Below are 24,583 nucleotides of genomic sequence, written 5' to 3' on the forward strand. Positions count from 1 at the left end.
ATCTATGATACAGTAGCAGCCTAATATTATTCATATTCACTGCAGGGATCTTTCCATAAATCATGAATATGATGGTGCTATGAAATTCAACTTTACCAGTTTATTCTGTATATTTTACCCTCAGCCTCAGCAGATTAATGGAGCAGCGCCATTTTTCCATTGCTTCATTTTTTTAACCACTTAAGGGCAGCACAACAAGCTGTGAACACAACATTGACCTATTATCACTGTATTTTTAGTGTAAAGCCACCCACACATGATCAGCAGTAATATTACTCTGCGCTAGCTGTGCCATTGTTTTCTATGGGAGAGTGCTGGAAGCAACTAGGTGGAAGCGCTACCCTTGGCGTGGCCTTTTGCCCTTGGCACCGAGCACTGTCAAATTTCAACTTTGACCTGGTTGCCACTGACCTTTCAAAGCGCAACCAATAAGAACAGCAAACGGCACACTGCGCTCTTTTTGGGGACATATTTTACCTGCTGCCTCTGTAAGGCTCAGCGTCCTACCTCGCGGTGAATGAACAGCAAATGTCTTATCATGTAAAGGCATCTTGGGTTGTGTTAGCAAACAGTTGCTAATTAACATTAATTTGGAGTTGTGCCAACTGACAAATTTAAGTCCAGTATTCACTCTCCCTTTACCTCTGGTTTGGTCTCTACTTACTCCTGAAGGAAATATGTGTCTCTGTAGCTGCTAAATGCTCCACCATGTTCACCAGCTAGACACTAACTTTATCTGTCAGCTGTTTGGTGCTGGGCGGGTAGAGTTTTTAGCTGAAAAAAAGTTGCATGCTGGAGCTAAAATCAAGTCGATGAGAGTCAACCAAAACAGTAAAGTTGCAGTCTGGGAAAAAATAATGAGAATCGCTAAAATGCTGTGTAGAGCTGTGAGGAACTGCAGAGTCAGGTGATAATTCTCTTTTGTTTTGTCTCTACAAACAACTTTTTTTTACATTACACATATTCATCTGACTCATTGTTGATATAGAAATATTGATTAGTGCAGCTTTAAGGAACACCCTGTACTGCATATATACCATATAGATGGATAGATAGAAAAGCATCATTATTAGTAGTACCTGTACATCCGAAGGCCACCACTCCCACTGACACGAGGTTGACGATATAAGCCTGCCTGGTGGTGAACTTGGCCAGCCACACGTCAAACACACTGACAAAGACCAGCGGCCCGAGAGCTAAGATGTAACCTGCAGAGAAAGAGACAGACAGACAGACGGACAAGTGAGGAGACGCCACTGAACCAGGCCACGTCGCGATCGCATGACTGAACACATATTTGACAGGGCCGACGTGCGAGCGGTATCACTTCCATCTGAAGTCCGATCCTGAGTTTATTACCTCCAGAGACAAGTTCTGCAGCAGACAACACACTTCAAAAGACATTTCCTCAAGAATGCAAGCAAAGCTATTTCAAGCTGCAGATGGTACGGTGGTGAAACCTTGCTCTTGCATGCACCGTATATGTAATGATTTCAAAATTCTCCTACGGGGGGCATACATTTTTAAAGAACATTTTTTTCATATGGAGTAGGCTGAACAGTTTTAGTATTTGCAAAGATGTGTAGTAGCATTAAAATCCAGCTTTTTAATGAATAATTTCTCTCCAGTATCAGGCGCAGTCTTTAACAAACCTGATGCAAAATCTGCCTGAATGTGCACGCTTGTATCTGAATGCTTTACCCACAGTGAGTTCGCTTTAAAAATGTTTTGAACGCCAAAAGCAAAACTGAAGATGATGCAAGATTTTAAAGAAGTGAAAAGGAAAAAAATATATACCAGCGCTCTCGAAAGACAGCCCCTTGTGAGTTCACAGTCTTGGGCAAAGTTTGTTTGAAACATTTTATGAATAAAACCCACAGGAATATTATGGCAGAATGTATTTTTCTCTTTCTCTTTATACTGTCTCCCCCATTTTTGCTCTGTGTATTCTGCTCTGATAAGCTTTGAGGTTCCCAGAGGGTCATTAATAAATGACCAACAGCAGAAGTTCCTATAATGAGAAGTTTTTCACAATTAAAGCTTTGTCTGTGAGCGGGTTCCTGCTCGACTTACCCACAGTGATTCTGGTGTGCAAGCTGAGTCTCTCCACCAGGAAGTTGTTGAGGATGACGGCCAACAGAGCCACCAGGATGTAAGTCAGACTCATGTCGAACACGATGGACGTCCCTGAAACACACACACACAAACAAGTGCATGACTCCTGGGAGTTGGATTTGAACGTGTACTCTACAGGAGTATATGCGTCTAAAGGTGTAGTTATCTAAGAACATGCATGGGTTAATTCATGCATATTTATACCTTCAAACTTGTGGTGCAGGTAGTCCACATCAGTGATGAAACTGTTGTAGGGAAGCAGGAAGCCCACGCCAGCCAATAGCATTGCAAAGTAGATGCCATGGTAACGGTCGTCAGGGATCGGCTCCTCAAAGTCTGAGCGGAAAGGAAGGAGTCAAGGGTTAGAGAACTAAAATCCCACTCAAGCAGCAGGGATAAAAATGACATCTGAATTAGGTCTGAAGCCAACGCACTCCATCTTCATTAAAGCTAATCAGGATGGATGAAGCTGTAGCAGCAACAGTAACGCCTCCGCTCCACTGATGGCGCAGCTAATGCACTAGAGGACCTCGTTCCTGTTGTATTGGTGAGAGATTGATCAGAGGAATTGCTGATTATGGACGAGCTGCCAGAGTAGTTTCAGTTAAAACTGGACTTTTGTGTTTTGCAGCGGATTCTATTTCATGGTTAAAAGTGTGATGTGCCAGTTCTTTATATAACTGTTCATAATCCTTTCATAATCCTGTGAGCCTACTATTAACTGCTCCGAACCATTTTTCAGCTTTTATATTTTACAGCCGACTAAAGGGGAAAGACACAAATTTGAGACTATTTATTTCGCTTCTTAATGTTTTATGTAATTTGTTATTATGGTATCTGGGACTGATAAATGATTTTCCTATTCATCTCCTCAGTGATCCACATTATTTTCTTATAAATAAATGCCTATTTCAATAACCATATATGAAATGGAAATGCACACACATTATACAGCTCCTGGAAGCTTCTACATTGCTGCTGTTCTGTTGGATTTGCCGTTTCTGGGGTAAAATGAAACCCATTGCATTAATTGTGCAGTTAGAGCAGCGAGCAGAGAACATCGCCATGGCTGCACAGACAGAAGAAAAGATCACCGCCTGCAGAAACTCAAACCTCATTAACAGAAAATCCAATGAAGACACCGCAGCACCGCCCTCACTGTGTGACTGACATTTCAGTGCAGAAACTGACAATATGGGAATCTTTTATGGTGGATTTTCCCTTTCTAACATTCAGATTTATGGACTGTATAAAAATTGTTTGGGTGGTGAGGGGCAGCGATATATTGCACTTTTTTAAAAATCTAACTTTAGGAAAACTGTCATTGTATAAAGAACACTCCACCATTATGCCACTTCCTGTCTCAGTTTGTTACTTTGGAGAGGAAGATTCAAATGGCTAAAGAACACAAAATGAACCACTGTCTGCCACGAATCTTTGTATGTAAACCATTAATTAAAATTTGACAGTGTTTTTGAGAATCGATACAGTATCTCATGTGTATTGAAATTTTCTTACACCCCTAAGGTAAAACATTCTGTGCGGAGAGCAAAAGAGGCGGAAATCATTGGCCGACATTCAATCTGGGAACCCACCGGTTATCGTCTGACGATGATTCAGCTTTTTATTGGTTTGAAATTAGCTTGTAAACTTGTGAAACAATCGGGTCGTACACGTCGTCTCTTAACTCCAACTCCATTCTCGCATCTCAAGGTGCTAATCGAACTGTAAACAATGAGCAGCGCACGGAAAAGGAAGTCTTGGCTCGGCCTCGGCCTGTCATCAGACTGATAACTGATGGGTTCCAAGATTGCTATTTATGTAACTATTAACTATAATGCAAAGGAAGGCTGAAATAAAATATTAATTTAGACTGAAAAAAGACCCTCTCCTGCTCTCCCAAAAAAGTCAGACTACTCTTTCAGCCAATAGAAAAATTACACCACCCTCCCCCTTCTCTGACCCCCTCTCACTCCCAAATAATTTTCCGACAGTCCCTTAGTAGAACCACAGACGGTAGAATAGGTGCAGGACTGTAATGATAGGCTCGGGTTAATTCAGTCTTTGAGTCTGCCTTTCCAAACCTGTGTCTCTCTTTTTTTCTTTAAGGGAAAAGGCAGACTCTTCTATTTTGTTGCGGTACACTGAGATATGGAGACTGACAGCTGCAGGAGAAAGAGAGACAGAGGCAAAGGATGAGACTGAGAAGAGAGAGGGGTTTCTTATCTAGGGCCTCCGCTGTGGGTCCTTGGTCACTTGTGATCTGATTAACGTGCCCTTTATGCAACCTGAGTAACCAGGCAACACAGCAGTTTTCTTTTAACAGGCCAGCATCCTGTTTTATTTTCACATTTTCTCTCTCTGTGTCACTGTTATTATTCTCTCAGCCTCAACCATCATCTGCAAACACATGCAACACATGTGGCAGCGGTTGACTGACATTTAAGCGTGGGCGTTGCTAGGAGACGCACTGTCAACTACAAGAGTTTTTTCATCCTATTTCAGCAAGCACACATAGCATTGATTATGTATGGTGTTATATGTTCATTGGCCGCCTGACCCTGTCCACTCATAAAGGTGAATCTAGCTAGGCTAAATAGCTTCCACCTGGAATATGGAAGCTTAGATGTTAATTTTCGCTCATTTAACTTCAACGCCTGCTGAGTCATCGGCAGCTCTTCTCTTTGGTGATGACAATTTTCACCAAATAAATACACAAGTCAGAGCAAACACCAAAGATATATAAGCTATACTAATATTCCTCTTATTAAAATTATTTTAATTTTAGTTTGACTTTAATAGAATATATAGCACATAATAATAAAAATGAAACAAGACTGGTTAACACTAAGATAAGATTACTGCACTGGAGTGAAGAACTTATGTATTCATGTATTGATCTGATAAATCTATCTCCCCGTCCTTCCTCTCTTCCTTTCTTGTTTCTCAGGAAATAAAGGTGAAATATTCTACAAAAACATGCAATGCAGGGCTTTCTTTTAAAAATGGGAGTGTGCCATCAGACTCTACTGTCGTTCCCTCATTACCCTCCAAAAAGGTTGTTATTTGCATATAACAACGCAAGTTGTGTAGCCTATAAAACCACCATCCATTTCACATTAAATCTCTGGAATCACTGGGGGAACCTGGCAGTAAATATGGATATTATATATACCACCTTCTGTATATACACATATAGGACATTATTTAAAAATGTAATACCTGTCTATTCATCTATAAACACTTTGCTTTTCCTGGTGTTTTGGAATAGAAGTTTGTAGTGTGTTTTTTTTTCACTTTGATAAATTGTTGTTGTTGATATATTGATCTCTTTCCTTCCCTCTTTCCTTGTTCCTTGTCTATTTATAAAACCAGACACACACACACACAGATAGACAGAAGAGAAACTCCCTCACCGGGCTCGGACAGCGCCAGCACTCCTCGCTCCGGGGCGTCTTTACTGATCTCCTCCTCCTCCAGCTGGTACGAGTCGAAGCTGTAGCTCTGCACCACGCCGCTCTCTCTTCCCTCCCTCCAGCCCTCCCTACCTCCCTCCCTCCATCCAGCTCTTCCTCCATCCCTCCACACATCCCTCTCCTCGGGCATTTGGACCGGTGTGGGCCTGCGGCGCTCTGCTCCCACCGAGCCCATCTCTGCACTACAAGTATACACGCACACACACACACACACACACACACACACACACACTAAACACTCCTCTTGACTTTACAAGCTACACACTCTTGGGAGTGTGCATGTTAAACACAATCCCAGAGACACACCCTGGAGAGAGGCAGGAGACCTTCAGGTGATGGAGGATCTGCAGGGAGACACAACAGGAGACAGAAGCAGAAACTGAATTAAAATGTGAAAGACGAGGCAGAGATAAAAAAAGGAAATCTGTCAGTGCCTTGCTGAAAGTGACAAGAGTCAAGGTTAGACACTCCAAAGAAACATAGTTTGCTGTGTGTCTGTGAATGTGTGAGAGGCATATTAAATGAGACCGACAGAGTGACAAAGGATGCATGACTGGGTGACAGACAAGGTGAGCAGAAATGCAGCTCTGCATTCAACAAACAGGCACTGCAACCAATCTAAAAGAGAAGAGACTGACAGGAAATTAATCATATTAACCACAATTTTGATGATCAATTAAATAAAAATGCCAAACCTTTACTGGTTCAAGCTTCTCAAATGTGAGGAATTGCTGTTTTTCTCTGTTTTATTGAATATCTTTGGGTTTTTGACTGTAATTCGGACAAAACAAGCACCGTCAAGACATCAGTTTGGGCTTGGGGGAAATTGTGACGGGCCTTTTTCTCCATTTTCTGACATTTTGTTGATTGATTCTTCAATAAACCAATCAGTTTAAGTCAATCAAGTTATCTGTCTGAATAAGAAGTGTAGTTTAACAGGATAAGAAGCCACAACAATATAATTTTAAATAAATCAGCTGACATAACGGCTTCTTAATTAGCTAATGAATTCTGGGAAATCCAAAGTGAAGTAACCAATAAAAAACAAAATACTGCTTACAAGTGTAAAGGGCTGCTGTTGTACTTTACATGTATTATCATGCAGTACAGCTGCAACTAGTGATCACTTTCATTATCATTTAATCTGACGGTTATTTTCTTGATTAACTGATTAATCGTCTGATCTATAAAACATCAGGAAATACTGCAAGATGCCCATTATCCTACAGTCCAAGTTGACGTCTTTACATTGCTTGTTTTGTTCAATCAACGGTCCAAAACCCCAAAGATATTCTGTTTACAGTAATGAGAAATACCTCATCGATTAATCAAATAGCAAAATAGTTTCTGATAAATTTCCTGAGCTTGTCAATTAATTGACAAAACATTCAGCTCTATTAAACATGACTGAAAGTGTAACACAGAGACCAGCAGCTGAAACATCACTCAATAAGCTGCTTTCATTCATTTGGGTCAACAGGGAACTGTTATTGTTCCCAGCTGGATCAATATAAATGGGTGTCGACATTGTTCCGTATGCAAACACACACACACACTAAAAGGCACAAAAGCTCATCTATATGCAGACCCGTGTGGTCACACAAAACACACAATCCAGCTCTGTCACCACACATCAACCCTGCGGGCGGCCTCGCTGCCTGCCGGCCTGCTCACCTCTGATGCCCTGCGATTTAGGCTTCACTCCTGGCCTACTAAATGAAGCAGCATCACTCATGGACCTGCTTTGTTTTCAGGGTGAGATCCTATTTTAAAACCCCGGCTGCAGGATCAGATGATGTAAGAAGGTTATCATCTCTGTAATTTGGGCTCATCCTGGCCTCCGGTAGAGATGCAGAGAAACAGGGAGATGTGTGATTAAATAGAGACTGCCTCTCCTGGATACCATCACTATTGAGAAAAGCTTGTGTGGTTGTTTTAAAGCAGCAGTGGGTAGAATTGGAGCAAATATGATTAAAAAAAAGTTATTTTTATTAAACGGTCACTATATCCTGACAGTAGTGCATGAGACAGGAGAAAAACAACCAATCAGAGCTGAGCTGGAGCCTTGCCGTCTCTTAGCAGCTGTCAATCACTCAAGAACTCTGAACAAACGGTCAAACAATGCAGCGCTGATCAAATATGAATCAGTATTCTGTTACTATAATGCATATTTCTCTCCTCAGATGTTTTCAGAATCATCTTGTAGTGTACTGTTTAGCTATAAAAATGAGAAAGTTTGTGACACGGCAGCCATGTTGAGACCATTTAAGGAAATACCAAGCACCGCCCACCAGCCGGAGCACAGCCAATAGGAACGCTCTCTCTCTGAAATGACCTGTGATTGGCCAAAATCTCCCGTCACAGGCTAGATGTTCTAAAGCCTGAAAACAGAGCCATGAGGAGGTGCAGAAGTCTAGTTTTCTCTCAGAACACCTGAATTACAATATGCTGAAAGGTTGTTATGCAATTTTTGCCCAATGATGCCAAAAAAGTTCTGCCTACTGAAGCTTTAAATCTGATGCCAATTCACTTCACATACACACAGAGCCATGTTGCAGTTTCAGTTTCCAGACTTGAGGCGGCGCCCTCAGCCCTCCTCCTTTAAATTAAAAGGCTCCAGCCTGCGACCATAATTGAATTGCAGTCTAATATCACGCTGCAGTTTCTATTGTTTACTTATATAATGATAAAAATGAACATCAACAGTGATGAAAAATCACCTGATCTTACACTTAAAGCACACAATATATACCCGAGGAAATACATCTTTGTGTTAAATGCGTTTAACTCCAAATCAATTAAGCTGCACGTGTTCTGCTTGTTATAGCTACTATACAGGCGCGTGAGCAAAATTACAATTATGATTGATTAAATGCAACAACAACAAAAAAAAAGCACGACGTCTGTGAGGACACAGAGATGCTCTCTCAGTTATTCTAATTTTTCTAAATCATCATTAAAAACGGTCCCAATCAAGTCCAACAAAGGTTTAAATGTGGCTTTTTCCATCCATCCTTGTGTTTTTGTCTGCGGTGGCTTCTCTTCCTCAGAATGAAACACAAAAACACACCAACAACAGGTTATTAATGGCCCCTTTACCTCTGGTGTCTCCTCTCTCCCCCTCCGGCGCTTCCAGCAGCAGGAGCGGAGTCCTTCCTGCGGGATCCTCGAGGTGGTCTCAGCCGGACCTGGACCTGGTCCCTCCTCAGCCCGTCTCCATCAGACACAAGGGAAGCCCCCGGTGCTGTCCTGCCTACATGCGCTCCTAACGCACCATCCAGCAGCAGCAGAGGAGAGGAAGCGTAGATGGATGGATGAGAGGAGGGGGGAGGAGAGAGAGAGAGAGGAAGAGGAGGAGGAGGAGGAGGGGGTTGTTGCCTCTGGCTCTTCATCTTTTGCAATCAGTCTTTTCAAACGCACTGTTAAGAGTGGAGGAGGAAACCATCAAAAATGCATGTTTAATAACTTTTTTATCCCTTCAGAAAAAAAACACTTTGCATACCGTTTCAGGCGTGCTTTAAATTATTAAGTGTTTCTGTACACATCATAAAATGTAGCATGCTATTAAACTGGGATTAAAAAAAAAAAATGTCAAGGGAGGAAAAAGACTAAATGCTGGAATGACTTTTTAATAATAACTAGGGCTGGGCGATAATTCAATATGATAACTTACTGTCTTTCAATCATATCGTGATGAAATCATATATCGAGATATCATGATCCACAATTACAATAACAAGTACTAACTTAAGGACAGTGCAATATGTTAAATTGGGAAAGTGCAATATGTTAAATAGGGACAGTGCAATATTTTAAATAAGGACAGTGCAATATGTTAAATAGGGACAGTGCAATATGTTAAATAGGGACAGTGCAATATGTTAAATAGGGACAGTGCAATATATTAAATAGGGACAGTGTAATATTTTAAATAAGGACAGTGCAATATGTTAAATAGGGACAGTGCAATATGTTAAATAGGGACAGTGCAATATGTTAAATAGGGACAGTGCAATATATTAAATAGGGACAGTGCAATATTTTAAATAAGGACAGTGCAATATGTTAAATAGGGACAGTGTAATATGTTAAATAGGGACAGTGCAATATTTTAAATAAGGACAGTGCAATATGTTAAATAGGGACAGTGTAATATGTTAAATAGGGACAGTGCAATATGTTAAATAGGGACAGTGCAATATGTTAAATAGGGACAGTGCAATATGTTAAATAGGGACAGTGCAATATGTTAAATAGGGACAGTGCAATATTTTAAATAAGGACAGTGCAATATGTTAAATAGGGACAGTGCAATATGTTAAATAGGGACAGTGCAATATTTTAAATAAGGACAGTGCAATATGTTAAATAGGGACAGTGTAATATGTTAAATAGGGACAGTGCAATATTTTAAATAAGGACAGTGCAATATGTTAAATAGGGACAGTGTAATATGTTAAATAGGGACAGTGCAATATGTTAAATAGGGACAGTGCAATATGTTAAATAGGGACAGTGCAATATTTTAAATAAGGACAGTGCAATATGTTAAATAGGGACAGTACAATAGGTTAAATTGGGACAGTGCAATATGTTGCATCTGTGTAATATTGGGTTATTTGTCACTTGAAACTGTTTTGAGTTCTTTATTAAATGAGATAGAGATGAAATAGTCTGTATTTACATTTGTCAAGGATTTAATTCACACGGGTACACAAAAATAGGCTTCATTATTATTTCGTATAGACTATTACCAGAAAACATGCTATATTGTGATACGTATCGTTATCGAGGTATGACATTACCTAGATCGAGATTTTGGCCATATTGCCCATCCCTAATATAGGCTATTATAACTTGTGATCAGCAGCTACAGTATAATTCACCATATATACCACATAAACAGATACAAATCCTCTCAGTATATTTAAAAGGCATATTCACAGCAATAAGCCAATTATGAACATTATAGTGATGATAGAAGATATAAAAAATACAAATTAAATAGGATAAGATCGCTTTAAATTTGCTGAATTTTCAGTTGAGCGCATAAATCCGAGGAGATCCTGCAGGAACATTATAAAGTTGTGATTTTTTCATTCAAGATTTTCTCTTTGTCTTTTTTTCCAATTTGATCTGGCTTTATTGGCATGTGAAATATGTGTGTTGTCAAAGCATATAGATAAGAAAAACAGTGGCTATGAAAGAATAAAAAGAACAATAGAGGGAAAGTCACATTCACACAGCCACACACAGACAATACTGGCACTGGACGCCTCTGTGTGATTGACAGTTTTATCAGTTCAGTTCAATATGCTAATGCTTTATCATTGGCAGGGGCTCCGTCATATTGCACACCCCCACTGTTGCCATAGCGGAGCAGAGCGAGATGGGAATTAGCTAAATGGTATAGCTGTCTTTTCAGGTGTGCAATACAACAGACCCAGGATCTGCTGCTGCAGCTGCATTGCAGGATGTGAGGTTGTGAGTTTGAATGCAATTTGTTTAGAGTCTCTGTCTTTGCATGCTGTCAGATGAAAGATACTGTTTTGACTAATGCAAAAAATTCAGTTCACCTAACTTCTGGCTTAACATCACAGAGCGCATCAAACATCAACTGTATCAAATGATGTAGTGCATCATGTAAAAGGTTTATCCCACCTGAATACTGAATCTGTTCTGTGGTGAATTATGGCATTTAGAAAAAATATCATGCTGATCATTTGAAGATTATGTACAGAGAGAATTCCCTTTGATATGCTGGATTTCTATTTTTGATTTCATCAACATCCTCCTGGCACGTGTTGTATGCCTACAAGGGAAAATTAATCCAGTGATGTCTATCATCATGGGAGAAGACACAAATGAAACAGAAACTGTATCGGCCCAAAACACATGTAGAAATATTAACAACATGTAAAAAAAAAAAAAGTATATATTATACAGAATGTACCTTACTATGCAACAGGGGTATGCTACACATACACAAAAGAAAAGTATTTCAAAGAGTACAATAAAGCAAAAGACAAAGCTGTATTCCAACAAGTAACCTCATTCTGTTCAAAGCCATCACAGCTTTGGAAAGACAGTATAGACACAAGATTGTTCTGGACCTCGATGCTCCTGAGAACTCAATACGATCGCTGTTTTTTGTCTCTAGGTTTGACAACAGATTTAGAACAAAAAAGAATTACAGCAGTACATTTACATTATTAACTTGTGCTTTACTGTAGAAGCCGTAGGCCTACAGTAAAGCACATATTTCACCTGTTGTGGCTCAACAAGTTGCTGTCTGCCTGTTTTTAGCCTTGCTAGCGGCACGGCTCTTTGTTCCAGACTGAAATATTACAACTACTAGATGGATTCATGTCCTCCTCAGAATAAATTGTAAATACTTTGGTGATGCCCTGACTTTTCATCTAGTGCCATCATCGGGTAAAAGTTTAAAAAATACTTTGGTTAATGACTAAATAACTACCTGCATGCTAACATGCTAAACTAAGATGGTGAACACAATAAATATACCTGCTAGACATCAGCACATGCTGACTTTAGCACTTAACTCAAAGTAACATAAACATTTAGTCTTAATATACATTTGAAATAGTTTAAATTTTGATTTAAAGGTAAGTTGGGCTGGCTGGTGGTTGAGAGAGAGAGAGAGAGAGAGAGAGCGAGAGAGAGAGAAATTAAAACATTTACCCACTGCATTTTCTGTAAAAACAAAACAAACAAAAAAATCATATGTGGATGATTTAAAGCTGCCGTGTGGAAAATGTTCACATACATTGTTACTCACGAAAACACATCTTGTGTATCCTTGAGCTCTAACAAATGGGTCGAATGCATTTCCTTCCTCACAAAACATCTGCAAAGTTGATTTTTAAAAATATTTTAAATCCAGCATTGTTTCCATCCATGTTTACTCACTTGCAGTCTTCTTCTTCTGTTTGCATTGCAGTATATCTTGGTGTGTTATCCGGCACCTGTAGATCAGATGAATTGTGTGAAACCATTGGCAGGACTGACAAGATAAACAAAGGTGGGAGAAACAGAAGCTCATAGAAAAACAGCTCCATAGCGGTGATACTAGAGGTGGAAAAACTCCACAGGGAACCTTTAAATAGAGTGCTGCTGTGCCGACTGTTAACCTTTGGTCAAAATCAGGCCTAAATACTCACGATAAGTAAATATTAACACAGAAATGATAGTTAATTTCCCAATTCTTTTCAGTTCCACATTGCCATCCAAGGAAATAAAAACACAATTCACAGTAACAGTGACAAAAAGATACAAAACTGCAGCAATGAAAGCCAAAGAAATACTGGGAAATGCCAACTGCATTTGAAACAGCGCTGTGTCCGGACAATGAAACAACACTAATCTGTGATTCATCAAGCAAACTGTTCTTTATGAGACACACAAACATATCGTGTGGCACAGCGAGCGTTTTGATGCCGGTCCAGAAACACGTTCTTGAGATGAATTTAATCTGCTTAAAATCCTCTGGATCACGAGGGCGTTGTTTTCTGGTTGTCTGCCTGCTTATCTCTTTAGCTGGCTGTTTGTTTACCTGTCTGACTCTCACTTTACCTGTCTGCCTTTGTTATAATGAAGTTGCCAGATTTCTGTCTGCCTGTCTAGCTCTCCATTTGGCTGAATGCCTGCCTCTCTCTCTCTTTGTGTGTCTGTGGCTTTTTTCTTCCTCCTTGCTCAGCTTGTGGGAAGCCTTGCAGCTCTGGATTTATGCTAATAGTAATTGTTCGTCATGTTGTTTTGGCCCACAGCAATCTGTCCAGAAAGAATGAGTTACTGCTGAGTTTTTGGTGTGTGTGTGTGTGTGTGTGTGTGTGTGTGTGTGAGTGTGTGTGTGTGTGTGTGTGTGTGTCCTATAAATATTTTTCTCCACAGCTCTCTGTTATGAATGTGTGAAAAGGTCAGACCATGTTACGCCTCCTTCACTTAAATGGAATTATTTTTCTGTACAACCAACAGCCTGCGGGACTGTACTGACTGAAGTGTCGATAAGTCTGTGAATGTGTGTGTGTGTGTGTGTGTGAGAGAGAGAAAGCACTTCATTTTAACCTTTTTATGTGTGTTTGCTGTGTGTATGCATTCATTTTATACGGATTTATTACATGTATATCCACTATTTACTCTCTAACACTAGCTCACAGTTGTGTGTGTGTGTGTGTGTGTGTGTGTGTGTGTGTGTGTGTGTGTGTACGTGTGTCTATCCCTCCATCCGCTCATCCATCCCCTCCTTCCAGCCTGGTAAAGATGCTGAGCCTCGACAGTGTCTATATTTAGCTGCTAGTTCAATCAATGACGGCAGAGCCACAGCACCATGACTCTGCATACTGATAGTACTACCGCCTGTCGCCACCTCCGCTCACCTCTGGAGAAAAGAGATAAAGAAAGACAGAGAGAGGCGGGGAAATAGGCAAATTAGAGAAATGACGACAAGAAAATGAGAGCAAAGCCACCAAAAAAACGACAAAAAAATGAAAGAGAGAGAGAGACAGATGGGGCCTTAATCCTATCACACGGTTAGAGGAAGACAGGAGAGAGGGAGAGAAATAGGCACCGGCAGGAGGAAGAAAAGAAGGAGGTAATGATGTGCGAGGCAGGCAGGTGAAGAAGAAGAGGGATGAAATGAAAGAGACAGGTGTAAATGCAGAGACGGAGGGATCGAGGGATGAGCCCAGATGGAGAAAGGGAAGAGGGGGAAGAAGAAGAAAGAAGAGGTGGAGATGAAGATACAGGGACAGAAAGGATGAAGACAGATAGAAAGTTAAGAAAGAGAGAGTAGAAAAGCTGCAGTTTCTGAGGAAAGAGGAGCACAGAGAAATGAGTTGTTCATAGAGATGGAGAGAGCGAGGGAAGAGAGGGAGAAAGGGATTCCAGGGGAGGAGAAAGAAAGAAGAGAGTTCACACAAGAGCAAGCAGAGAAAGCTGTAACAGACTGCAGGGTTTTTCTAGCGAGAGAGCAGAGTGTACTCTGACGGTGTGCGATGTAGCTGAGTGGAATTGGAGGGAAATGAAAGCAAAGAGGCGTATAGAGGAGGCGGGAACAGGTACATCGGGGGGGGAAAGAGTCAGAGAGAGTCTATCTTCACTATTGAGACTCTACTGAGATGTGACAAAGAGAGAGAGGAGAGAGAAAATAGATATATTTCATCTGACATGCAGTGAAGCACTGTGGACTGGAGAGAGAGGTCAGGATTGAGTCACTGCTTGCCAGTGTTACACACAATTCTGTGACCCATCAGAATCTGTGACCTGATTAGGAATCTAGCCATACTATTGAGTGCTACAGGAATGAGTCCTAAAACCTGGAAATGAGTTAGCATTTTAAGCACTTTTGATTCCTTCGTCTCAAAGTCAATGTTTTTTTTAATGGGTTTTTAGTTAGATGCCTGAAATAAGGTCTGTGGTTATCACAAGCTTAAGAGGTTTTAACGTTTTATTCTACGACATAAAATACACCAATAAAGCCTTCACAGCCTCGTTGTGTATACTCGCACTGATGTGACCGTGCTGTAGTTCATTTATAGCCTAACGTTAGCTTTTTACTTCTTGCGATTGCATTTACGCCTCAAAAATCATAAAAGTGGTGTTCATTTGTGGAGATTATCTTGCTGAGTATCATAAACGTTTGTTTGCCACAGAGCTTATTTTCTGCAATAATCCAAAACCCAATAGAAAAATCTCATTGGCTTTTTGTCGAGGTAACCAAAGCGATGCTAACTTCCTGATTGGCCTACAAAAAGACGTCATCCCTGGAGCACTCTATTCCATAGTGCATAAGGAATATTTCAAAATTTTGGGAAATTTCGCTTATTTGCTTTCTTGCAGAGAGTGAGATAAGAAGATAAATACCACACTCATGTCCCTCCGTTAAATATAATGCTACAGCCAGTTAGCTTAGTTTAGCACAAAGACTGAAAATGGGGAAAAAGCCAGGCTGGTTCTGTCTAAAGGTAACAAAATCCACCTACCAGAACATCAAAAGCTCACTAATTAACATATTATATATTGGTTGTTTAAAGATTAAAGACACTATATACAGTACAATGTGTGAATTAGTGAGCTTTAATGATGTGTTCAGACACACACACACACACACACACACACACACACACACGGTAGTGTTCTTACTATTTCTGCAGGCTGCACAGATACACACAGGCACATAATCTCTCACTGCTCTGCATGCACAAATTATCTCAGTATCTTTTTGTCTCCCAGGACGTGCCTAAAAATGCAAACACACTCAAACAGAGTATACGCACACACTCTTGCACACACCCGCTCCCGCTCTAAGTAGCCGTGTAAACTGGAAAGCGCCTCGAGCACTTGGAAAGCCCTTGCTGTAAATCCACACTATTGTTATGTTTGGCTGTGATCTGTTCTGGGCTGGAATAACATGACGACACAGGAGTAGCACAACGCCTCGCTCTGTCTTTTTCTCTGTCTATGTGACACACAAACACACACACATACATACATACATACAGGTCATGTTATCTTATAAGGGGCATCTTGTGGCTACAACACTTAATCCGTCATACCAAATCTTTAACTAACCCTGAACTTAAAGGTGCTTAATACAAAATTCAGAGAATATCAATTGCATCCACACGTCTCTCAACATGGCGAAAGCTGAGCCGGGGTTGTGTCTAGAAGATAACCCATGATTTGGGAAACTCTTGCGAGATGGTTAAGGTTACACATAGACCTTGAATGGTTATGGTTAGGATAGGTCGTCGAGCAGTGAGTCTCGCAAGAGTTTTTGCACGTTTTTGCAAGTTTTCACAATTTGCGGGTTACCTTCTAGACAGGACCCTGAGCCGGCAGCTAGCAGCTAACAGCGCTGATGGTACATGTCCACAGCATCCGTCCTTTCCTCGCTTCCCATTCATTGTCTATGTAAGCAGCTGTGCAATGCATTCTGGTAACGTGGCAGCGCGATTCGAGAGATGTGGCGTCACGTTGGCCGCTCCTCATTTGCATAAAGTTGAGGTCTAGGCTACTTTATGCAAATCAGGGGCGCCCATGAGCGACTCGCCTCTTCTGGAAACTCCCGAGAAACTTTTAAACTAAGCGTTGTCGATCTAAAATAAAGACAGATTTATCAACTGCATGGCTTATTTCTTGCATAAAATGTTTTCAGAAACACATTTCGGTGAACTACTTTCGTGATATAAGAGAAGAAAGTTTCCAAATGAGCCACAATGTTGGTTCCGGTTTGAAAGCTAGGAGCAGCAGCCCACAAGGAAAAGCTTTCATCCAATAAGGTGCTTAATGCTTTGTGTCTAGTGGCAGCCCATCAAGCGTCCAATGCTGGGAAGCGAGGCGATCCCTCGTGATAAAAAACGCCCCTGTGGACATGTATCATAACAGTGAAAACAATGGCAAACTTAACAGTGGTAATCTGGGGGAAACCGGAGGGTGGGTGCTACGCTTCTGCAACAATGCTGTTGGTCAGGCCGGCTTTATCCACTTTAACTGCTGTATGAGAGCAGTGCAGAGCGGCGGCCATGATCTAGCCAGGGGGGCAAGCTCATATGCACTAACATGCACTAAAAGGCATGTGCGGCTGGCTCGGCGATGTAAACAAACCACAGAGAAGCTCTGATTACAACACACACAGAGGGAAAGTGACTTCATTCTCTGCTCAGGTAGACATTACTCCTCTATATCTTTACATAGCAAATACTTGTTTGCTGCTACATCAATGCTCTGAATATCGTAGATAGAACCTTTAAACGTTTCTTACGTACGAAGATTGATACCACTCTCAGTGGTAGATAGGTAGATAGATAGATAGATAGATAGATAGATAGATAGATAGATAGATAGATAGATAGAGAAAGCGGCAGATGAAGGAGAGAAATCTTCTTTTTTGGCTGAGATTATGCTATTCATAGTTCAGTTCTGTTCTGCTGTTTCTCTTTCAAATCTGATCCGTGTTCTCTGGAGAGGTCGGTCTCTCTGCGTGTGTGTCAGTGTGTGTTTTTGTTTGTGTGCATGTGTGTGCTTTCTCTCTCAGTCAGTTCAAGCTTTTAGACCTTTGTTAAACACGCTTTACACTCACACACTTGCCATCTTTAACAAATCCCTGCTCTGAAACTCAACGCCATGTAACCAAAGCTCAGAGACTCTCGGAGAGCTAGAATTCAATTGCTCCTCTCTCTCTCTCGCTCTGCGTCTCTCATTATCATCGTCTCCATCTTACAGCCGTTGTTTATTAAGGGTTGCCATGTTACAACCAGCCCCTTTACCATTTCAATTACACAGCCCTGCTTGTGTGTGTGTCTACGTGCATTTGTGTCCTCTGTGTGTGTTTCAGCGTGTGTGTGCTGTAATTGTATTTTTCTCGGTCCTCAGCTGCAGTATTTCACAGTAAAGCAACAGGACCAATCTGTGTCTAATCAGCTGCAGAGGCTTAAGGCCAGGTCAACTTCACCTTCCCCTGCCAAGCAGACAACACTGTCACCCAGTTCATTTTAGGAAACAAGTAAAACTGCTTGACTACAGAAAACACTACAGAGTTTTATAGGAAGTAAACTTGAAGATTCCACAGCCATGCTAGAGGCTCTGTGAGGCTGTACTGCACAGCAGTGCTTTGAGCTGAATGCTAGCATGACAACATGCTCACAATGACAATGCTAACATGCTGATGTTTAGCAGGTATAATGTTTACCATGTTCAACATCTTAGTTTAGCATGTTAACGCGCTAGCATTTGCTAATTAGCACTAAACACAAAGTACAACTGAGGCTGATGGAACTGTCATTAGTTTTTTGACCAAGTATTTGGTCATAAACATAGACTGTATATAAGTAGTGGATGTAGTTATCGTGACGTCACCCATTGGTTTGTGGACTGCCATTTTGAAGCCTCGAGTTCGGCATTTTGGCCGTCGCCATCTTGGTTCTTTGCAACCAGAAGTGACACGAGAGGGTGGAGCTAAGTACCAAAATGTTAATATTAACGTTCATGAACTGAAAACAAACTGTGAAAGGGTTAAAGTTGTTAGACAAAAACACGGACAACTCGCCGACCAGACATAGTCGTGGTAGCGACCTGCCAATCACAAGGCGGCAACGCCCTAAAGCATACCCTGCTTTATGGTCTATATGACTCTAAATGGGACCAAAATATACTAACTGAACATCATGTTGTATTAATGAAGACTAGAAACTAGCAATTGAGACAATAAACTCATGTTTACAATATTTACTGAGTTAATAAATCAAGGGTCATTTTCTCATCGACTTCTATACAATCAGACTTCTTTTTGCAACCAGAGGAGTCGCCCCCTGCTGGCTATTAGAAATAATGCAAGTTTAAGGCACTTCAGCATTGGCTTCACTTCTCAGACACCGAGGTTGTCCACTGTCATAAACCGAAGCACGGACAAACTGAAATTTTGACCTGATGATGACGCTAGAGGAGAGTTAAGGGATCACCAAAGAAATTTCAATTGATCCTTAGGTGGACATGAATGTCTGCACCAAATTACATGGCATGCTGTCAAAGCATTTCACTCAAAACCACAAATGTCAACCTAAGGTTGGCACGAGAGGAAAAGTCAGGGATCACCAAAGTCATTAGGACTCATCGCCTGGGGACCACGGCAATCCATCCAATAGTTGAAAGACAGTGTGGCTACTGTGGCTAAAAAAGTATGAAAACTGATAAAAACAGAGGATGGAAATAGGTTCCAATTCAATCAAGGTATGAGCTTTTAAAAGGTTATTTAAAAATAGGATTTTGGAAATATTTTCCATCTGAAAAAAAACAACCAATCTACACACTCTCCTAATTTGTGAGATTTACAGTAAAGCTTGCTGGCTTTATATAAAAAATCTGCTCCATCCAGCTCTTTATCTATTGGCTTGTAGAGTTCCCTTTTATAGAGACATATAACTGCTTCATTGCAATAACAAGGAAGATTTATATTAGGTTCAGGAAATAACAGGGCAAAGTGGAGGAGAAATGGAGGACAACGTTGGACCAAAGATGCTGCAGGCCTCTTCTGCTCAGGGAGAGAACGAGTGGGTCAGATCGACTGACACTTTCCATTATGGCAACGAGTAGAAAGCAGGTTTTCCGAGACAAACACAGCTTCACAAGTTATCAAACAAACTGGTATAATCTATGGTGTTGATGCTTACTGAGATCTAATACAATTAAAGTAGTTTTAACAAAAATAAAGTCACTTTGAAAACAAGGGGTATCTGCTTTTCTTTTAACCCTAGGCAAAAAGGGCACTGTACATGATAACAGGTTTCTTAATCGCATGTGTGCATGTGTGCATGTTTCGTTCTATGTTCTTTCATCATTCAATCAAGTATAAGTGATGAAGTCTGTTCGTTGAAGTCAGCATTTAGCAAATAAAAAGACTGACATTTTTCTCAGGAGTTGGTTGAGACCAAAAACTGAGCTAAAAATATATTGGACTTACATTTGCCAGGTGGTTAGAAACACAATGTAAATGTGTTTGCTAACACATTTGTCCTATCAACTTAAAATGGTTATTATATGTTAGTGTTGCATTCACAGCTGGGTGGACGGAGCTAAGCTAGCTGTTTCCCCACAAACCAACGCCGGTGAAAACATAATAATGCTGATAGAGCTAACAGTGTTAACCTGGAGGGGGAACTGGAGAGTTGGTGCTATGCTTCTGCAATGCCGGCGTTGTTTGGGACGGTGTTATCAGCTGTAACCACCGTATGAGTGCAGTGCAGCGCGGCGGCTGTGAACTAGTCAGAGGGGCAAGCTCACATGCACGAACATGCAATAAAAGGCACCCGCGGCCAGCACGGCTATGTCAACAAAGCAAGGAGAAACTCAAATTACAACACACACAGAGGGAGAGTGACTTCATTCTCTGCTCAGGTAGACATTACTCCTCTATATCTTTACATAGCAAATAGTTGTTTGCTGCTATATTAATGCTCTGGATAATGTATAGAGCACCTTTAATCAGTCCTCTCATCTAAATCTCGGATAGAGAGCAAATAAGAAATAAATGTCGAACTATTGGTTTAAAAGTTGAAAGAAGGTCAATGTTCAGCATCACAGCTTGTTCTCAACAAAGTTTGACAAAACAGTAAAATGGTTTACACAGATAAAATTATGAGGCTTTGGGCTTTCAAATGATGTACACTTAGTCAAGGTTAAGTGAGGATAAGCACCACCTTTATCTTTTCTACAAACGCTCTACAAATAATTACGCCACTTATTCCACTACCGGATTCAAGCAAGATTTGAGGTGTACAGCATGTCTGTTTTGCACTGTGCCGTTTCGTATTCAGCAGAAGCGTAGCTCCGATTAGTCAACGTGCCATTAGCGCTCATTAAATTTAAGTGTGTGAGTGAATGGGAATGGGAAATTTTGATTTAGTGGCTAAAGCCATTATCACTGGAAGGAATGAAACGGTCCCTGTGGAGCGTTTCTGCACATGTAGTATCCTCTTTCCTGCTCTCTTTATTCATCTATGTCTGTCTCACACGCACACACACACACAGGTTTCCTCTGGGATCCTCTGGGATCCTCATCAGGCCAGCCTCCTTTTAGCATTTCCCCTAGTGATCTCCATATCTCTAATGAGATTATTGTAGTAATAGGAGGGTCTATATTACCATTACCCACAACCCACCCCTCCTCCTCGCCTACCTGTCTCTGTGTTTGTCTGCTTTTTGCCCGTCTTTTCATCTGTGAGCTCTCGACCAGGACAGAGAAGAGGAAAAAGTAAAATGCAGGTCACTGAGAGGAGAAGGAGGAGGAGCGAGTTAAGAGAAAAAGCAGAAAGGGCAAAGGAGCAGGAACATAGAGGAGAGAAATCGATGTGGGAGAGAGGGAAGAGAGGAAACAGGAAGTGCGAGACAGTTACAGATGGGGAGAAGAGTAATCGCTGGCAAGGACAGATGGAGTGGCGATTTTAAAGGAAACACAAGGGGAAGTCTAAAAAATGAAATGAGAGAGGATGTGGAGCATGAAGGATGGATGAATAGGGAGTGACTGGGAGAGTGGCTGTTTAAAGGTCATGTGTATTAAAGAGCCGTGTGCAGAGACATGGGCCCAGTCCTCTCCTTGTTTCTCTGCTTTATCCTTCATATCCCTCCATCATTCTCTTCCTGCTGCCAGTTTCCCCCTTTTGTACTTACAGTCTTCATCTCTTTTCTGCCCTCATCCTCTTTCATCCCTGTCTCCTCTCTCTGTGTCTGTCTATTCTTCACCCTCGCACAGACTCCCTCCCTTTCTCCCTCCCTCCATCTCCCTCCATCAGCTTCAAAGAGCTGTCTCTGTGGCAGACCTCGAGGGCACCTGCCTCTTGAGGTGGAATAAAATCATCCGTCCCCTAGTGCTTTTGTCTGTGTGTGTGTGTGTGTGTGTGTGTGTGTGTGTGTGTGTGTAGCTGGTACACACTCCTCTGAAGTGCAGTGATGCCCTAGGCAGGCAGCGCTGTAACAAACAAACAAACCTAATGAACATGCAGGTGAACCGGGACCACAGGGTCATTTCTGCCTATGGCTTTACTCTCTAAATAAGATTATGTTACAGCGTTGTCGGTAACCTTTACAGCCCAAATGAGAAATGTGTGCGTGCTTGTGTCTATTTCTGCACATTTGCACATGTGTCAGTCTGTCATTGTGCGTTTGCGTCTCTGTATGTTTGCATCTGTGATGTGCATGTGTGTGTGTGTGTGTGGGTGTTCGATGAGTGCATTTGGGAATCTGCCACCTCTGGGGGCGAGTGCTGGCTTCCCAGCGGCACAGAGTGAGATTGGATTAGAGGCCCGCGCTGTGTGTAAATCAAGACAGACGTAAGATGTTGGTTCAACCAAGTGTGTGACCTTCAGGAGGAGAAGAGAGGAGAGGAGAGGAGAGGAGCATTACCAGACGGGATGTTTTCTGCCCAACTAGGCACCTTTCTATTCAATTGCGCCTGTAAAAATGGTTATGCACGGCTTGTGATTATTTGGGCCACTTTTGTATTCATTAGCTACATCTGAATTAGTATCGTTGTACTGTTTTGGTTCTGTCTCACCACTCTCCTAGTGTAGTTTTGGGCCACAACAAGCTGCTGTTTCCAGCAGAAAAGCTAAAAAAAAGATTGTGCACTACGTGCTAAGCAACAATTTAAGTCAGCAACTAGCTGGTGAACGTAGCAGAACATTTAGCAGCTAAAGAGACAGCTATTTCCCTCAGGAACTAAAGCAGAGCAAATAGGAAAGTGTATATTGGACGGCGTGACAAGCAAAGATGGACGACTAATGACCAGCAAAACCAAATGTCAACTCAGTTCATTAGCTGGAGACTGAAAGTCTTTTCTTTGAATTATATTCAGTTTTAAAGTCATTGCTCCCTACATAAAATTATCCATCTTTTAAATACTGTAGTAAAGACTTTTTCTATTTAAGGTGACATTATCCAAGAGAATTTGTGGTCATCATTTTTCAATAAAGTAGCTGTCATTTCAGGTTCACCTACATGTATAGCCAACTAGTAAAAGAGAAGAGTGAAGGTGCGTCTTCATAACGCTTTATTTTTTATTATTGCACTCATATTCAGCCACAGAGCATATGTTAGAGACTCTCTGGGGCCAAAATTCCTGCCAGCATCACAGAAGCATGTTGTCTATGTGCAGGTTGTGCCTGTGTGAGTGTGTGTGCGTGTAATATTATCATGTCCCTCTTTGTTATTTCATTGACAAAAGAAACCTTCTCCAATAGAAAGCAAAAACTTGGCTGCTTTTAATGACAACTGGGTGTGTTGGAGGCTCTGATTGGAGGAAAGAGAGGAGAAACATTTGGGTCAACGTGCAGTAACGAGAGCTGAATCATCAACATTTAAGACCAAATCCCTGTAAAAATTCATCCATGTTCAACACACACACAAGTTATTCATGTATCCACCTACGTTGAAGGTAGGTGGATACATCTGGTTTTTAATGTTCCTAACATGGATGTATATACATATGTGTGTGTGTGTGTGTGTGTGTGTGTCTGAGTTAGAGAGAGAAGCAGTGAAAAGGATAAAGAGGGAAAAAACAGGGGGGATGTTGGACATCTATATGAGTCCTCCATCTAGGCCTAATGAAAGTCATTAGAGTGAAGCAGGGAAATCAGTCAGATAACAGAAAGAGGTTGCTGCTCAGTCTTGGATGAAAGCCAAAACCATCACCACACACCCTCATTCACTCTGTGTGTGTGTGTGTGTGTGTGTGTGTGTGTGTGTGTGTGTGTGTGTGAGTAAGAGAGAGAGATGAGATAAGGCTAGAGAGGGGTGTATTGATCGGTGGGCATGTTGAGAGGGGACCTGAACTACCACAGCTCCACCTCTACCACACACACACACACACACACACACACACACACAAACACTAGTCTCCATAAGATCTTCACTATATCTTCAGGTACATTATGTGTACTAGTGCTGTTGGCTGTTGTGCTGCTCATTGATCGGCTTCTTTCTCTTGAAAAAAATGATTCCTCTGATAGAGTGTCAGGAGACACCAGTGTGGTAAACCCTTCAGGTCACTGTTTCAAACTGCATGAGAGCTGACGTGCTTTTTAACGGAGAGAGAAAGGTTGAACATGAGTTTATACAAAAATCCGAGGAATCAGAATATTATATGTTTAGATATGTTTACCTGTTTTGATACCTGTAGGAAGCTAGGTCAAAGTCTTCTCAAATCATATTGTGAACATATGTTAATGCATAAATGTAAAACTTACTCTGATTTAAAGGTTAACTTCGGTATTTTTCGACCTATTTTCCCATGTTTTTGTGTCAAAGTGACTAATGGGACAACTATTTTTGAAATTGGTCCAGTATTGAGCAGCGAGGGCAAGTGAGCAGCGTCAGTGTAACGTTACGTTCACTAAAAGTGCTTGTTTTTGCCAGTGACAGGCTCAAATTGTTATAAGTATCTGACAACAATATGGAAAGGAGCCCAAAGAGAAATAAAATGT

General features: G+C 41.2%; 1 protein-coding gene across 4 annotated transcripts in view; it reads right to left on the bottom strand.

The window, feature by feature from the left end:
- The window catches only part of slc29a4 (solute carrier family 29 member 4), a 29,962-nt gene extending 8,537 nt beyond the window's left edge, over positions 1-21,425 (bottom strand). The window contains exons 1-8 of one of the 4 annotated variants that reach the window (XM_037791078.1): positions 21,283-21,424; positions 12,522-12,577; positions 8,691-9,010; positions 5,898-5,935; positions 5,532-5,773; positions 2,320-2,451; positions 2,074-2,187; positions 1,080-1,208 (exon numbers count right to left, since the gene is read on the bottom strand). In XM_037791078.1, the coding sequence (XP_037647006.1) occupies positions 1,080-1,208; positions 2,074-2,187; positions 2,320-2,451; positions 5,532-5,766 (610 nt within the window). In that variant the 5' untranslated portion in view covers positions 5,767-5,773; positions 5,898-5,935; positions 8,691-9,010; positions 12,522-12,577; positions 21,283-21,424. Of the gene's footprint in view, positions 1-1,079; positions 1,209-2,073; positions 2,188-2,319; positions 2,452-5,531; positions 5,936-8,690; positions 9,011-12,521; positions 12,578-21,282 lie in introns of all 4 variants that reach the window. The other 3 variants (XM_037791079.1, XM_037791076.1, XM_037791075.1) reach the window with 3 other exon arrangements.
- Positions 21,426-24,583: the final 3,158 nt, after the last annotated feature.

This window comes from Sebastes umbrosus, chromosome 14, assembly GCF_015220745.1.
Source record: "Sebastes umbrosus isolate fSebUmb1 chromosome 14, fSebUmb1.pri, whole genome shotgun sequence".
NCBI lineage: Eukaryota > Metazoa > Chordata > Actinopteri > Perciformes > Sebastidae > Sebastes > Sebastes umbrosus.